This window comes from Garra rufa, chromosome 3, assembly GCF_049309525.1.
Source record: "Garra rufa chromosome 3, GarRuf1.0, whole genome shotgun sequence".
In the NCBI taxonomy this organism is placed as follows: domain Eukaryota; kingdom Metazoa; phylum Chordata; class Actinopteri; order Cypriniformes; family Cyprinidae; genus Garra; species Garra rufa.
This window is the reverse complement of record NC_133363.1, coordinates 38,920,505-38,936,920: the sequence shown is the minus strand read 5'-3', so window position 1 is coordinate 38,936,920 and position 16,416 is coordinate 38,920,505. Positions and strand designations below refer to the sequence as shown.

Genomic DNA, 16,416 nt, shown 5'->3' with positions numbered 1-16,416 from the left:
TTTATTGTTCTGTCTCTCTGTCTGTTTATCATTCTGTTCTATCTGTCCATCTGCCATTCTATATGTCAGTCATTCTGTTCTGTCTGTCTTTACGTCCATCTATCTTCTGTCTGTCTGTCTGTCTGTACATATGTCTGTTATTCAATTGTTCTACCTTTCTTTCTGTCATTCATCTGTCATTCTCTCTGTCCATTTATTGCTCTGTTGTTCTTTCTCATTGTCTGTCTCTCTCGTCCTGTCATTCTATCTGTCCATCTATCGTTCAGTCTGTAAATTTCTGTCTGTAGTATATATTTATTCTCTGTCGTTCTACCCGTCTATTGTTCTGTCTGTTGTTCTGTCTGTCCATCTGTCTTTCTGTAATATCTATTTATTGTTTGTTGTTCTATCTGTCCATCTATCATTTTGTCTTTAAGTCTGTAAATCTGTCTCTCATTTCTATTGTTCTACCTGTCCATCTGTCGTTCTGTCATTCTATCTGTCCATCTGTCTGTAGTATCTATTTATTGTCTGTTGTTCTATCTGGCTGTCGTTCTGTCATTCTGTATTTTTGTCTGTCTGTCTATCGTTCTACCATTTTGTCTGTCTATCTATTGATCTGTCTGTCCATCTGTCTTTCTGTAATATCTGTTCATTGTCTTGTCATTCTATCTTTCCATCTGCCATTCTGTCTGTTTTTTCACTGTCGTTCTACCTGTGTATCGTTCTGTCTGTTCATCTATTGTTCTCTGTCCATCTGTCTATAGTATCTATTTATTGTCTGTCATTCTATCTGTCTGTCTATCATTGTCATTCTATCTGTCCACCTATTGTTCTGTCGTCTGTCTGTAGTATCTATTTATCTGTCATTCTATCTGTCCACCTATTGTTCTGCCGTCTGTTTGTCTGTAGTATTTGTTCTGTTGTTCTGTCTGTCATTCCATTTTTTTGTCATGCTTTGTTCTGTCTCCACATCTGTCCATCTTCTGTCAGTCTGTACGTCCATTCATCTTCTGTCTTTCTGTAAATCTGTCTCTCATTTTTGTTGTTCTACCTTTCCGTCTGTCGTTCTTTCATTCTATCTGTCCATCTGTCTGTCTGTAGTATTTGTTTGTCTGTCATTCTATCTCTCTGTCTCTTGTTTTGTCTGTTTAACGTTCTGTTGTTCTGTCTGTCATTCCATTTTTCTGTCATGCCTTGTTCTGTCTCCACATCTGTCCATCTTCTGTCAGTCTGTACGTCCATCCATCTTCTGTCTTTCTGTAAATCTGTCTCTCATTTTTGTTGTTCTACCTTTCCGTCTGTCGTTCTTTCATTCTATCTGTCCATCTGTCTGTCTGTAGTATTTGTTTGTCTGTCATTCTATCTCTCTGTCTCTTGTTTTGTCTGTTTAACGTTCTGTTGTTCTGTCTGTCATTCCATTTTTCTGTCATGCCTTGTTCTGTCTCCACATCTGTCCATCTTCTGTCAGTCTGTACGTCCATCCATCTTCTGTCTTTCTGTAAATCTGTCTCTCATTTTTGTTGTTCTACCTTTCCGTCTGTCGTTCTTTCATTCTATCTGTCCATCTGTCTGTCTGTAGTATTTGTTTGTCTGTCATTCTATCTCTCTGTCTCTTGTTTTGTCTGTTTAACGTTCTGTTGTTCTGTCTGTCATTCCATTTTTCTGTCATGCCTTGTTCTGTCTCCACATCTGTCCATCTTCTGTCAGTCTGTACGTCCATCCATCTTCTGTCTTTCTGTAAATCTGTCTCTCATTTTTGTTGTTCTACCTTTCCGTCTGTCGTTCTTTCATTCTATCTGTCCATCTGTCTGTCTGTAGTATTTGTTTGTCTGTCATTCTATCTCTCTGTCTCTTGTTTTGTCTGTTTAACGTTCTGTTGTTCTGTCTGTCATTCCATTTTTCTGTCATGCCTTGTTCTGTCTCCACATCTGTCCATCTTCTGTCAGTCTGTACGTCCATCCATCTTCTGTCTTTCTGTAAATCTGTCTCTCATTTTTGTTGTTCTACCTGTCCGTCTGTCGTTCTTTCATTCTATCTGTCCATCTGTCTGTCTGTAGTATCTATTTATTGTCTGTTTCTATCTGTCGTTCTGTCATTCTGTCTCTTTGTCTCTGTCTGTCTATCATTCTACCATTCCGTCTGTTCATCTATTCATCTGTCTGTCCATCTTTCTTTCTGTCTATCATTCTGTCGTTCTATCAGTCCATTTATGGTTTTGTCTCACCGTCGTACTGTCATTCTGTCTCCACCTGTTGTTCTGTCTGTCTATAGTATCTATTTGTCTGTCATTCTATCTCTCAGTCTTTGTTTATTCTGTCTGTATGTCCGTCCATCTTCTGTCTGTCTGTACATCCGTACATCGTTGTATCTATTTATTGTCTGTGATTCTGTCTGCCTATCCTATCATTCTACTATTCTGTTTGTTCATCTGTTGTTCTGTCTGTCTGTAGTATCTATTTATTGTCTGTTGATCTGTCTGTCTGCCATTCTATCTCTCTGTCTGTTATTTTGCCTGTCCGTATATCATTCTGTCTGTCTATCCATTGTCTCTACATCTATCTGTCCGTCCATCTCCCTTTTGTCTTTTTTATTCTGTCTATTTTTATCTCTGTTCGTCTAGCTTCTGTATCTGTCTGTCTATCTAAAGGGCCCTTATATCAATAAACTGCATTTTACAATTGCTCATTTGATTAAAATACTAAATTAAAAGATTATAGTTAAATTAAAGGTTGAAATTTAAAGGTCACAGTCATGTCTAGCTGTTGCTCTCAGCAGAGCACCTCTTATAAAACTTCTCTTTTTGTCTCTTTTGTTTCCAGTCACAAGATCTGATTTACAGTAAGTCTTCGTGAATTAAAATGTCTGTTCTGGTGAAAATCTGTGACATGTCTTTTGTCCTGCTTGTTCTGTATGTCTACTCATAACAATGGACCATACAGGGAGAGAACAGTTTATAATCATCATAACTGTGATGGCACCATTTGAAAATCTGGATCATTTTAATATCCTCTTGCAAGAAGTAGTATAAAACAAAGCAGTTTTTTTCCCTTTTATATCAAAGATTTCATTTCTATGAATAAAAAGACTACTGTGTTCCTTATCAGTCGAATAAGCACTTATATTATGCATAGAAAAGTATAAAAAGGCAGAACTTTTTATGCCTTGTAGCTTGTCATGAAAAGCATAAAATAATCTCTTTGTGGTTTCAACACTATGTGCTTAATAGCCCTGGCAAGAAAACGACCGAGAGTGTCACACCGTTCATACATATTGAAATGCAGTTTATTTACATAATTTTCTCTACAAAAGAAGATTTTTTTTTACACACAGGTGGGGCTCTTCACAGGGTACATCTAATTCTCTACTGCAGTTAAATTATTGTTGCATTATCAACACCTCTGTGAAAGTTGATGGATGCATATGTGAAGCTTTTGGTCTGCTGTTAACATTGATGGCAAAATGTCTCCCCATTGAGTTTCTTTTAGAAATGTGGCTTCACGTTGACCAGACAAATCATAAAACCTGACATACAGTTTTTCGTGTGCACATTCAGTGATATTTCGTATTGTTAAGGTAATGTGTTTACTCTTACTTTGGTTCATTGCCTCAAGCTATAGCTGCCATGTGACCTTTTTAGAAATAATTTAATGACAAAAATCCACTGAGGTTGGGTTGGTTCTTCAAGAGGTTATATATCGCTTGTCTTGATTTAATGCCAGTGAAAAAGATTGGCAGTCGTGTGAAAGATTTATAGAGTTGTTCATTTATTTGTTTTGTTTTTTTCCCCCCATTTTCACATCTAAATGCATTACCAATGCCCTGCACACATCTGTTCAGCTGACAAGTTTTTTTTTTGTTTTTTTTTCTTCATGCCTTTGGGCGTTTTGTGCTTGGCCCTTGGCCGTCCACACTCTTGAGCACTCAACAATTCTGAAGGCCTCAGATCAGCTCTTAATGTCTTAATGGAGCAAGGAACAATGGCTGAATATTAAAAGGATGCTCTCTGGCACAAGGGATGAAATTATGAGATTTGTTTCTCACTTCGGTGCACAAGCAAGACCTTGTATCTGTCCCTCACTGTCCCTGCGTGTTCACATAGCAGCATAACAAACATTATCCAGTTTTTAGTTTTCTCTTGAAGTTCAACTACTTTTCTCAGCTTTAAATATTAATGAACATTTTTTTCCATCAAATTTGAGGACTTAATTAAATAAAGATGCACACTTTATAATTTGTATTTATTTATTGGCAATGAGGTACGGATTGATCATGATTAGCAAAGATTTCCTTTCCTATTCTCGAGATCGTTTAAAAAAACAAGACACAAATCTTTGAATTCATCCATTTTAAAGCATTCTTGCTGAGAAATAGATGGGTCATTCTGTCTCAACTCAACCTTGAGGTCCCCAGCTCAAATTTTTAATTTTGCTAATATTTTTTCTGAACATGAAACTCAGATGGGTTTGTTCAAAGCAATTGTTTTGCAAGTATCACATTTTTGCAAGGTGACCCACATTTGGTGTTTGACCAGTGAAAATGTGTACAATTGAATGATTTACTGCTGGAGCCATATTGAAATTCCAATATCTCTGGAACCAAACCACACAGGCCTTAAAAATAAGAAGATCCCAAACGGAAATTTCGTTAGGACCCAATATCTAAAAGGGCATTAAGTTCTTTAATCTTAATCTTAATACTTCTTAAATTACGTGCATGCAAATTTGGAAGATAATCTTGAAAAGTGCTGCTTCCATATTTTTGATTTGTCACCATTGGCACATAATGCAACAAAGATTGCTCAAGTCAACAGATTTTACTAACAGACCTACAAATCTCTGTGTAAAAATAGCTTTATGATGCAACAATCTTTCTGAAGTCATTTTAACCCCCTTGTAACTCGGCTCTGAGTCTCAGGTGATTGAAAAAATTGCCATTTTGACCCACCTCTACAAAATAGCGGATTGCTCAGTAAATATTAATCCATGGCATTTAATATTTTGGCTTTCATCACTATACATGTCTATCTTTCTTTAGAAAAAATATTAGCAAAATTAAAAAATCTGAGACGGAATGAAATGATATTATGCCATTGTCTTATGTATCATGTTTTTTTTTTATGCACCTCAAGCCATGAGCTTCTGTGTTTTTTATAATAAGATATTGTGTAATTCCAGTAGTTGCTCAGGTGAAATACTAGTTAGTTAAAAAAAAAAAAATTATTGCATTGCTGCTTATATTGTTATATTGGCTCATGTATGAAATATTTGCATTTGATGAAAGTGTCTGTAAATTTACTTTTGTACTATTTCAGTTACACTGTAGGTTTTTTCCCCAGTAATGCATTTAACATTTAAAGTACTTCAAAAGAAGTTCATAGTTAAGGCTACTTAATTGCCATTCAGGTTGCTTATACAGCCTATATAAAACTGACATGAAACTAGAGAAAAAAAGAATTGAAGTAGCTGTATAGCAGCATGTTTAATCATGCCTTAATGGACTGGTCATTATATTCTCAGAGGGAGCAGGGTTTAGTCAGAGCAGGATTAGCTCATAATTCAGTCTGACTGCATTAGTCCAAGAATTCCCAGCTAATTATGCTCAAACATGGATTTGAATACAAGCTCCACAAATATTCATTTTACAGTTCCCTGTGGCATCAGTAATAGATTTCAGAGAATCCCAACACTTTGTTCCTTCCAAGAAAAAAAATCTTTTATAATACTCAGAATTCACTTTTATGATCTTCCAAGGCATCTTTACATAACCTCCAGTAATGGCAGCGATTTTTGTATGCCATTGTTGTAAGTTAATTGTCATTAAATTGTGCTGTCAGACATTTCTTATTAGCTTTTTCGATCAAAAAATACGCTTTGAATGAGATGAAGAATGGCAGCACTGTTAACACCGTATATTTTGTATTAATTGTAATGCATAATGTACTCTGCATGGTGCTGCACAGGTTGGTTGGGCTGATTTATTCACTGCTACTAGACCTGCTAAATGACATGACATCAGTATATTTTCCATTATAGGCTTTAACTCCATGTGGGCTACTGAAATGTTGACACTTGGCTTAATAAGGTTTTCAGGGATGTAATGAACTTCTCAATTTGTGACAGCAGAGCTTCATTAGTGGTGTAAATATTCCTGCTATGGCATCAGTAATAGATTTAACACTTCAGAGTTGCAAAAAGAAAAAAAACTTTTGTTATACTGCTTTTGTGGATCACCAAGGCATCTTCACAAACACCTATAGTAATGCCAGCAAGAGCAGATATTATGATTGTTTGATGTTATTTTGATTTATATAAAGGTACTTTTTCAAATAAATGCACTTTTATGCCTTATTACATACAACTGTGATTAATGCAAAAACAAAACAAAAAAAAAATCAGTATTTATTGTATGGCAAAATCTTTCAAAAACTTAAACTGTCCCACAGTTGTGACTTTTCCACCACACTAAAAAAAAGGCCAAAAAAAAGAATAAAAAGGTAGGAATATTTTTTAAATACACATAAGTGACTGTTTATTTATTATCTTTATTTATTGTATATATCTTTATATATCTTTGTTTATTTATTGTCATTCTAAAGTTCTATCTAATGCACTTTGAGAGTTCAAAATTAAGAGGTTCTAAGAAAACGTCAGCAAAAAGTCAGTGAATTGACTTGTACCTGAAATTTAAAGGGGACTCAACACTCATTTTTAGTCTTAGTCTAAATTACATTCACACTGGTGTTTTAGGAAGACAAATAAATTAGAATATAATTAAAAAATAACAACGATTGTATATTACTGTTATTCCTATGAATTGTTGTAAAACAGTTGCACTGTAAAATAAATGAAAATTAATATTTCATAGGTATATTACTTCTGCTTTACACCACAGTAGGGAAATTACAATACTTATCCTAATTTCTACACTTAAAAGAGATATTTTGAAATTGGACTGCAGTAATGTTGTCAGCAATTCATACTGAACTTTTAAGCTTTCATTTTGACGGAAATGACAGTAGAGCTTTTATTTTGGTGGAAAACTCCAGCTTCAGAGAAAACAAAGGTGTCTCACTACAAATTTAGTGAAAAGCTGTAATCATCTACCACAAAAATAAAGCATAACTGGTGACCATTGCTTTCTCAAACGCGTGCTACCGAGTTCACTGCATTCATTGTGAACTGAGCCGTTCTGAGGCATGAAAAACACCAGATCACAAGCTGATCGCCTGAACGAAGTTCACGTTTTGATTTGATGAAGGGATTAAGCATATTGTGCTTTCGGTTTTAGTTCGTTTGACAGATACTGTGCCAAAGCATAATGGCCCAAAACACAACTTTAAAGACCTTTTATGTTAGAACAAGAAGTTTAAATATATTTTAAAAACTACACTTTTGGCTTAAAAGATGTTTCATATTGTCATGTGACCATGATAATATCAAGACAGTTTTGCTATCGTGATACCACGATATTAAATACAAAGAGGCCTAAAGGACATTACATCCTTGCTAGATGGACATCTTTGACTATTGCCCCTTGTCTTGCAGCCTTCTTTTCCATTAATTAACGCTGCGCATCTCGTGTTTATAAGAGCAAAAACACGTTCTGTTTGATCGTCCCATTTATTTCTGTCAATCAGACTACAGAAATGTTGTCAAACTGGACAGATAAACTAAAACTAAAGCACTTCTACATATGCAGCCAAATGAAGACAACATTACCGCTTTTAAAGATCATTTCTGATGACTGACATCACATAATTTACAGCCATTTTGGTGCTGATGTGTGATTGGCCTCGTACCGGTAAAAAGCCAGAGCGCCGTTGCCTGTGTGAACAGGATTTGTGTATTTACCGGTTAAGTCACACTGGTAATTTTACAGTAATTTACCGGGGTTGTTGTGTTAAAGGGCTATTGTCAGTAGACAAATAAACTAATGAGATGCTTTATTGCAGGTTAAGTCCACAGGGCCAAAAGTGGCCATAGGTAAAGAATCACCCAGCAGTTGCATAAACATAGCCTCTTTGTAAAGACGGTGTCTTAAGAAATAGTTTGACTAGCTAGCAGTTAGCTAAGAGGTAATCAGTCTTACTTTTCTGACTCAAATTGGGCCAATTTAACATTTTGTAACTGACTTTATAAAAGTTATGACCAGTTCTGGAAGAAAACTAATTAGATTAACTCTAAGAAGTTTATGCAACCGGCCCCTGGAGTTCTCTTGTCTATGGCTTTATTGACTTCACTTTGATGGAAATAACGTCAGCCAGTCCACTTATTCATTGTAAAGGTACATATATTAAATCAGATTTGTTTACACATAGCTTAAAAAATACCTGGTGACTAATTATGAAATAGCAGGTTTGTAAGTATAAGCCCTGTTGCAGACTGAAGTTCCTCATCTTTATTCTGTTCTTCAGCTCATTTTTTTCCCCTCTGTGTAATAACAGTGTTCATGACGCACTTGTTACGGTGCTCTAGAGGCTGAGCAGCGCTGCTGTTCTTCTGATGACATAAATATTCATGGACTGCACGAGATGGTGGAAATTAAATTGTTTCGTACCTCATCATCATTATCCGTCTGCAAATCATGGCTAGGGGAAGCAGAGGAGCGTTTTCATTTATTTATTGTGAAATGGGAATGATTTTAATTTTATTAAAATAATTTGAACTTCAAGCAGTCTGCGGACAGCGTTCTCATGATAGTGCGGTAAGAGGAGGAAGCGTAAAGTGCTCTTATACAGGAAATGGACCACTCAACACTGTTGAAATAAAATCCCATTTCAGAGAAATCAGCTGCTTTATCTCAGCAGTGTGGGGCTGTTTCTTGGTTAAACACACATTACTTACAGAAAAAGAAAAAAACGATTCTATTTTATATTTTTACGTTAACAATGTAATCAATATTCTATTTATTGAAGTCTGTATTTTATTCAGTTGAAGTCAAAAGTTCAGAATCTGAAAAATGTTAATTATTTTACCAAAATAAGAGGGATTGTACAAAATGCATGTTATTTTTTATTTAGTACTGACCTGAATAAGATATTTCACATAAAAGACCTTTACATATAGTCCACAAGAAAAAAATAATATCTGAATTTATAAAAATGACCCTGTTCAAAAGTTTACATACACTTGATTCTTAATACTGCCCGCTGTTCCTCAGAAAAATCCTTCAGGTCCTAAAAATTCTTTGGTTTTTCAGCATTTTTGTGTATTTCAACCCTGTCCAACAATGACTGTATGATTTTACAATCCATTTTTCCACACTCATGACAACTGGTGGACTCGTATGCAACTATTACAGAAGGTTCAAATACTCACTGATGCTTCAGAAGGCAACATAATGCATTAAGAGCGGGGGGTGAAAACTTTTAAACAGAATGTTGTGTAAATTTTTCTTACTTTGCCTAAAGAAATTTCATTTAGTACTGCCCTTCAGAAGCTAAAGAATGTACCTACATGTTTCCCAGAAGTCAAAATAAGTTAAATTCACTCTGATCATAAAATTTAAAAAGTTTTCACCCCCTTCCCAGCTCTTGATGCATTGTGTGTCCTTCTGGAGCATCAATAAGCATTTGAACCTTCTTTAATAGTTGCATGTGAGTCCCTCAGTTGTCCTCAGAGTGAAAAGTTGCATCTCAAAATCACACAGTTGTTGTTGAAGGATTTTTTCTTTAGAACAGTGGTAAAAAAAAACAGCTGTGGATCATTCAGGTAAGAACACAATATAAAAATGTGAACACAAGAACACAATGTAAAAGTGTATGTAAACTTTTGAACAGGGTTATTTTTATACATTCAACTATTATTTTCTCTTGTGGACTGTATGTAAAAGTCTTTTATGTGAAATATCCTATCCTAGGTCAGTACTACATAAAAAATAACATGCATTTTGTATGATCCCTCTTAATTTGGTGAAATAATTAACATTTTGCAGATTCTGCAAGATGTATGTAAACTGTTGACTTCAACTGTAGGTAGATAGATTGGTAAATGGTTGTATTGATTCCTTTAAAATGGCTACTGGATTTTCAGTAGCGATTTGTGTATTTTTCTGTCCATCCTTTTGTCAAAGGGCTTGTGATGTCGAGTTTGAACATAACCAGCTCAGTAAAGCAATTTTATCTTCTGATCATCAGCTGAGGATGGCAGAAGTGCTGTGTGTGTGTCACTATGAGGTTGTGCAGAATGGAGACCCTCTTGACCTTTGAAAAGCACAAAACACGCTGCGGCTCCAGGCACAATTGAAGCAGTGATTCTGCCATCTCTCATTACTGTTAACAATATAAGGGTCACCCCATCCTAAAGCCCTTGAAATTCACCCCAAATCCTGTTCAGCCTTTGAGACATTTTGCGCCATTTTTTTCAGCTGAGGTCACCATGGCTTTGTGCAAGGTCGCCGGCAAACGGAAGCCGGGACAGTCGGCCTCCGCGGCGTCCTGATTTTCACAGTAACCCCTGGAAGTCCATTAAAAATCATTTGAAAAGATAATGTTAAAGTTGTATTTAACAGGATAAAGGCCACAGTTCAATTTAAGCTCAGCCACAACATGTAATTGAAAGTACTGCGTCAAAGTGAATATTGTATGTATTCCATAGCAACTGTAGCAATAAATAGCAAGATAAGCAGTTGATGAGGGGCTTGCAGTTGCTCTGTGGAAATAGACTCATTGTTCATTGTTGTGGCTGATGCGTATTGATGTAATTGTTACTGTAATTGCTGTATGATTATATCTCTTTACTTAGAGCTTAGTGTAGTGTAACCTTGATTTATGTGCTTCACTAGACCACCAAAAGGAAAATAGACAAGGGCCAATTAAAATGAATTACACGTTGATTATAGCTGAAAAAAATCTCCATACGAACTTCATTCAAACACTTTAGAATATTTTGAAAAAGACAATGAACAAAGTGGCTTTAAATGTCAATATTTTGCCAGTGTCTTTTATTTCCATATCAGTGAACGTAACTGTTGTAATCGTATGTTTTTTTTAAAAAGATATTCATACTTATTTTTATCAATGATGCTTTAAATTAATCAAAAGTGAATGTATTCTATTTCAGATTAGTTGTTCTTTTAAAATTTGTATTCAAAGAATGCTGAATGTCACTGTTTCCACAAAAATATTGAGTGGTACAACTGTTCAACATTGGTAGTATAAAAAACATTTCTCAAACATCAAATCTACATATTAGAATGATTTCTGAAGGATCATGTGACACTGAAGACAGCTGAAAATTCAGCTTTGCCATCACAGGAATAAATTAAATTTTAAAATATAGTACAATTAGGGTTGCAAAAAAAATTTTGGAAACATTTTCAGTAAATTTCGAAAACATTCCAGAAATTATAGAAACTTTCCAGGATTGTTGGAATCTTCCAGGGATTTTTGGAAAGTTTCTGGAAATTTAGCGGAGTTTTTTTCACCCCTTTGCAACCCTTATTACAATAGAAACTAGTTTTTATTAATTGTGTTAATATTTTAAAATATTACAGTTTTTATTGGATTTTAATCAAATAAATCCAGTCTTGGTAGGCATAAGAGACGTCTTTCAAAAACATTTAAAAAAATGTTTTGAATGATAGCATATGCATAATTAATCCCACTTCAACTAACATGTTGTTTTAGCATTCCTAGAGTGAATAAGTTGCAAAAGTGGGATGTCTGCCACTGCAGTTATTTCCTGTTGTCTTGTCTTCTGTCTGCAGGACTGTGAGTTCTGGATGAGTCAGAGTTGTGGTGTTTGGAGTTGTCTGTGCTCCAGACTGCTGTTTTGTTATATGAAATGTAACCATTTTCCTGTCTTTCCCCACACAGCTTCTGTCTCCCTCACTGCTGGTGTTCATGTTCTCTCCTAACTGTTATTTTTCTCTCAGAGATATTGCCCTGTGATATTGCTTCAACCTCGTATCATTCTTATTTTGTTTCTCTATTTCAGAACTGAGCTCGGAGAACGTGCGCACGTGCTTTCAGATTATCAATGCCTACATTTATCTCTCGGCTACAGATTTCTTACAGGTTGGTGGGAATAAAGACTTCAAATAAGAAGGCATTTAAAGATGGGAATGGCTGCATGAACGTAACCTTATTTGCACTTTCTCTAAAGATGAATGTGGCATAAATCTGAACAGACTAGTGTGTGATGTTGCAGTTTGAAATATTTTTATAATGAGTGACTTCTACAGGGGTGTTCTTGTTTACAATACCTTTTAAAGTGCCCCTATTATGCCATGTTAAAGGTAGTTAATATTGTTGTAATAGTCTCTTAAAACAGGTTTACATGTATGCAAGTTCAAAAAACACTTTATTTTTTTCAAAAATTAGATTTAATTTTACCCCGTTTCTAAATGATTCGTAAACGACTCGTGTGAAGCAGTTCGAAGAATCAGTCTCTCTAAACCCCTCCTTTCCGTGAGCCCTCACTGCTGTGATTGGTCAGATGGTGCAGTCCTTTTGGATTGGTCTACCGCTTCAGCGCAAAACGAAACGCCCATTGGCATAACTGAATGACAGCTGTGGAGACCTGTTAATGCATAGAAAAGATAGCCTCGATTTTACCCTATCAATTCGAGCCGGAGTCTGACGATGAAACGGTTGAAGTGGTGGCACATCGACAAGAAACTGTTTTGCAAGCACGACTGGAGCAGGACGTTTCTCAGTGGGTGTCATATTATAACTGTGGAAAGTGCTTGCAATTTGCTTTTGTAAGCGAACCGGGCACACCTCTACGTTGTGAACTTCAACACTGTAACGTACAACCCATAACACTGCGTTAAGCCATCGTTTATCATTATCATTACTTAAACTAATAAGGCAGACAGACAGTCAAGCTGCATCAATCACAATTTTTAGACTACATTGCACTCACAGCTGAACAACAGAACTACAGAAACGCAAGTTAGCCCCTTACCAAGACATGTGCGGGGTTGTTACACACCATAACGTACACAAAGACGTATTTTGAACGATCGCTAGAAAATACAATCATCAATTATTAATCATACTTACAGGTAGAAGTTCAGAGGAGCAAGCCGGTCCAAATAAACTGGGCACTGATCCATTTTTTAAAACCAAGCGTTTGGTGAATCTCGCGTTGTAACGATACTCCCCAAGATTGGAAAAGCAGTCATCAGTAAAATGACGCGAACACAACACAAGATTGGAATTGGACTGCTGAGGTGTTGAAAAAATTAATGTTAACCACTCATTCTTGGTAGTTTCATCTTTCGGAAGGGCATATAAAACAAATTCACTCTCACAGCGCAGGGCGTCTTCTTGACATGATGTAACGTTAATCCACGTGAAAATGGTATGGTAGGCCTACTGTTTGTGGGCGGGCAAGCTGTTCGCGAAATTGAACGTGGGCGGACATTACGCAAATGTGTAGCTCGTGACGTGTGGCCGTTACAGAAAAAAGATTCGAATTGCTGACGACTCGTTTAGGCGAATGTGAGCCGACTCTTTTTTTTGTTAGACAAAAACTTCATTTATAGTGCACTGTCGGCGTCACAACTTTGCAGATAGTTTATGTTCACATACAGCTACATGACACACTACATGAAATATCATATTTGAAAAGGCATAATAGGGGCACTTTAAGCTCCATTGCTTTAAAAATAAAAATAATGCAAGTCTATGCGACTTTTTAGTTTTTTTTTTTTTTTTTATAGACTTTTTAGATTTTGTGTGCACAACAGTAAGTAAATGAACAGAGTGTGTACCAGGATGATAATAAATTGTAAATTTAGCTCAACCATGGTTTTGACATGTTTTTGGTATTATTAACTATCTTCTGAAAATTTGACATTACTTCAATTAATTTTTTTAAGTAAGCCAAACTAATCCTTAGAATTTATCACATTCATTGCTAATACTTAATGATTGTGTTATTATTTTCTCATGAAAAAAGTAAGTTGTTTTTGGAGGATGATGTTATTTGTCTAAGAAACTGTTTGTTGTTCATTCAAAGAACATCTCAATACATTAACAGGGATAAAAGTAGATTTGAGGTCTCAAAAACAATCCATTAATTCCAAATTAAAACAGTGTTCACAAGATGTTTTATTTGGAAACTTGTAATTGGATAATGGAAAAAATACTGAAAAATCTGGAATAATTCTCATTATTTAAAAAATAATAATAAAATGAACTTTACATTTTACATTCAATTTAATTTAGATGTAGGGCTGGGTAAAAAAATAAAAAATAAATTTTTACAAAACGATATTGATTCTTAAATCCCAAGAATCGATTAGTCTTTTATGGAAGCCTGTTTCTGCTACTAAATAAAACATTTAAAAGAGGTTTATTGTGACTTTGCGATCTCACAATTCTGACTTTTTTTCTCAGAATTGTGAGATATAGTCCAATTTTATAAATAAGTCCAATTTTGAGGGGGGAAAAGATTGATATGTTCTCAGAATTGCGAGAACAATTCTGACGTAATAACTTGCAATTGTGAAATAAACTTGCAATTCTGAGAATAACTGCAATTGCAAGATATAAACTGAATAAACCACTGAATATTTTTTTAAAGTTAATTGTGACTTTATCTCACAATTCTTTTTCAGAACCTGCAATTGTAAGATATAAACTCCAATTTTAGTATAGTCCAATTTTAAAGGGGAAGAACGCTGATATGTTCTCAGAATTGCGTGTTTATGTCTCACAATTCTGACTTAACTTGCACTTGTGATATAAACTTTTGAGGGGAAAAAAAAATCTGAATTTCAAAATATAAACTCGCAATTTAGAGAAAAATGTAAGAATTGTGAGTTTGTCTCGCAATTCCTAAGAAAAAACTCAGAATTGTAAGTTTATATCTTACGATTCTAACTTTATAACTTTATTTTTCATAATTGTGAGTTTGTTTCACAATTCTGACTTTATTTCTCAGAATTGCGACTTTATGTCTCAGAATTGTGAGTTTGTCTCACAATTCTGACTTTATAACTCACAATTGGGAGTTTATATCCAGCATTTTGGAGAAAAAAGTCAGATTTGCAAGTTTGTATTATGCAATTCTAAAAAAAAAAAAAAAAAAAAAAAATCTGAATTGCAAGATGTAAACTTGCAATTGTGACCAAGAATTTCAGAATTGTGAAATAAAAAGTCACAATTACCTTTTTTATTTATTTTGTGGAAAATCGGGCTTGCATACTCTAGCCTGTTTTCAGTTAATGGACGGAAAATTACAGTGCACCTCCCATCCAATAAATCATGACATGTTATACAGCATGGCAGAATTGTGGTCTGATTTTACATGTGCTCATCTCTCTCTAGAACTACGCTGAAGCCCTTTGCAGATCTTTCTGTGAACTGCTGAGAGACATCACCACAGAAGGCCAAGTCCAGGTTCTGAAGGTACAACTCAATCCTTCCCCACAAGGCTCTTTTGTGCTCATCTTCTTGACACTCTGTTGTGAACTGACACTGCTGCAGAATAATGACTAGAAAACCCATTCCTCAACCCTGTCGTTTTGGTTTTGAGTAGACCACAATGAGCTCTCCTTTTTTTGAAGCCCTTCTCAACTTTGCTTGCTTTAGCTAATGCACTCAAGCTCTTAGTGCTTTTTGACACTGTTTCCATACCAAGAGTTGGGGCAGATTTTTACTTTGATGAAGGGATGAAAGAGCTGTGCGCAGGACCCTGATATTTTATTAACTTATATTCGACCATTTTAATTCATTTATTTAGCAATGTGACCGATTGGACCTTGTAGCACATATGATTATCATACAGGGGTCATACTGCTAAAGCCTGTCTGATGTGGGCTTCAAAGCGAAGTTCGTGTCCGCACTGCAGTTACGGTCCTCTGGAGGCGGAGGGACAGAACGCTGCGGAACGGCTGCCAGGATGCTGCCATTAGAGATAAAGCTTTTCGTTTTGGCCTCCAGCTGCTCCTTCATAGGTTAGCAGATGCTCATCTGGGCCCCCAAGCCAATTTGGAGCATAAAACACGCTCTGTGCCTCCGCAGGAAGAGCTGGAGTGCTAGGAAAAGCAGCATTACCAGAGGTTTTGGATATATTAGTGTCGTATTGTGGCGGCATGGTTGTTCTGTCATCTTTTCAGGGCATTGTGAAACTTTTCTAATTAACTTAAGTCATATTTCTCCCTCAATCCCAAGTAGCGTGGAGCACAGGTGTTTGTGCACGTGTTTACCCGCACCACGTCCTCCATTGTGCCAATAGGCAGCAGCTTTCCACAAGAGTGAAGGCAACTTTAATTGGAAAAAAACGAGCCTAAGGTTATCCAAGACGTACATGTATATTTTTTGACAGTTTGATAGAAAGCGTCGTTTTGTGGCTTTTGATCAAGTCTGTTGAAAATAAAATATAGGGTGTGCTGGGAGAAAAGTCTACAGCATTCTCAAACTGTTTAGATTTATTGTTACTGAGTCCCTGTATATGCGTACTTTCAGAAGCAATTTTGTAC

General features: G+C 35.7%; 1 protein-coding gene across 1 annotated transcript in view; it reads left to right on the top strand.

Annotated features, from left to right (window-relative positions):
• Window positions 1–16,416, top strand: part of ipo11 (importin 11) — a 229,992-nt gene that overhangs the window by 202,791 nt on the left and 10,785 nt on the right. Inside the window, exons 23-24 of the mRNA XM_073836609.1 lie at window positions 11,919–11,998; window positions 15,263–15,343. Of these exons, the coding sequence (XP_073692710.1) occupies window positions 11,919–11,998; window positions 15,263–15,343 (161 nt within the window). The remainder of the gene's footprint in view (window positions 1–11,918; window positions 11,999–15,262; window positions 15,344–16,416) is intronic.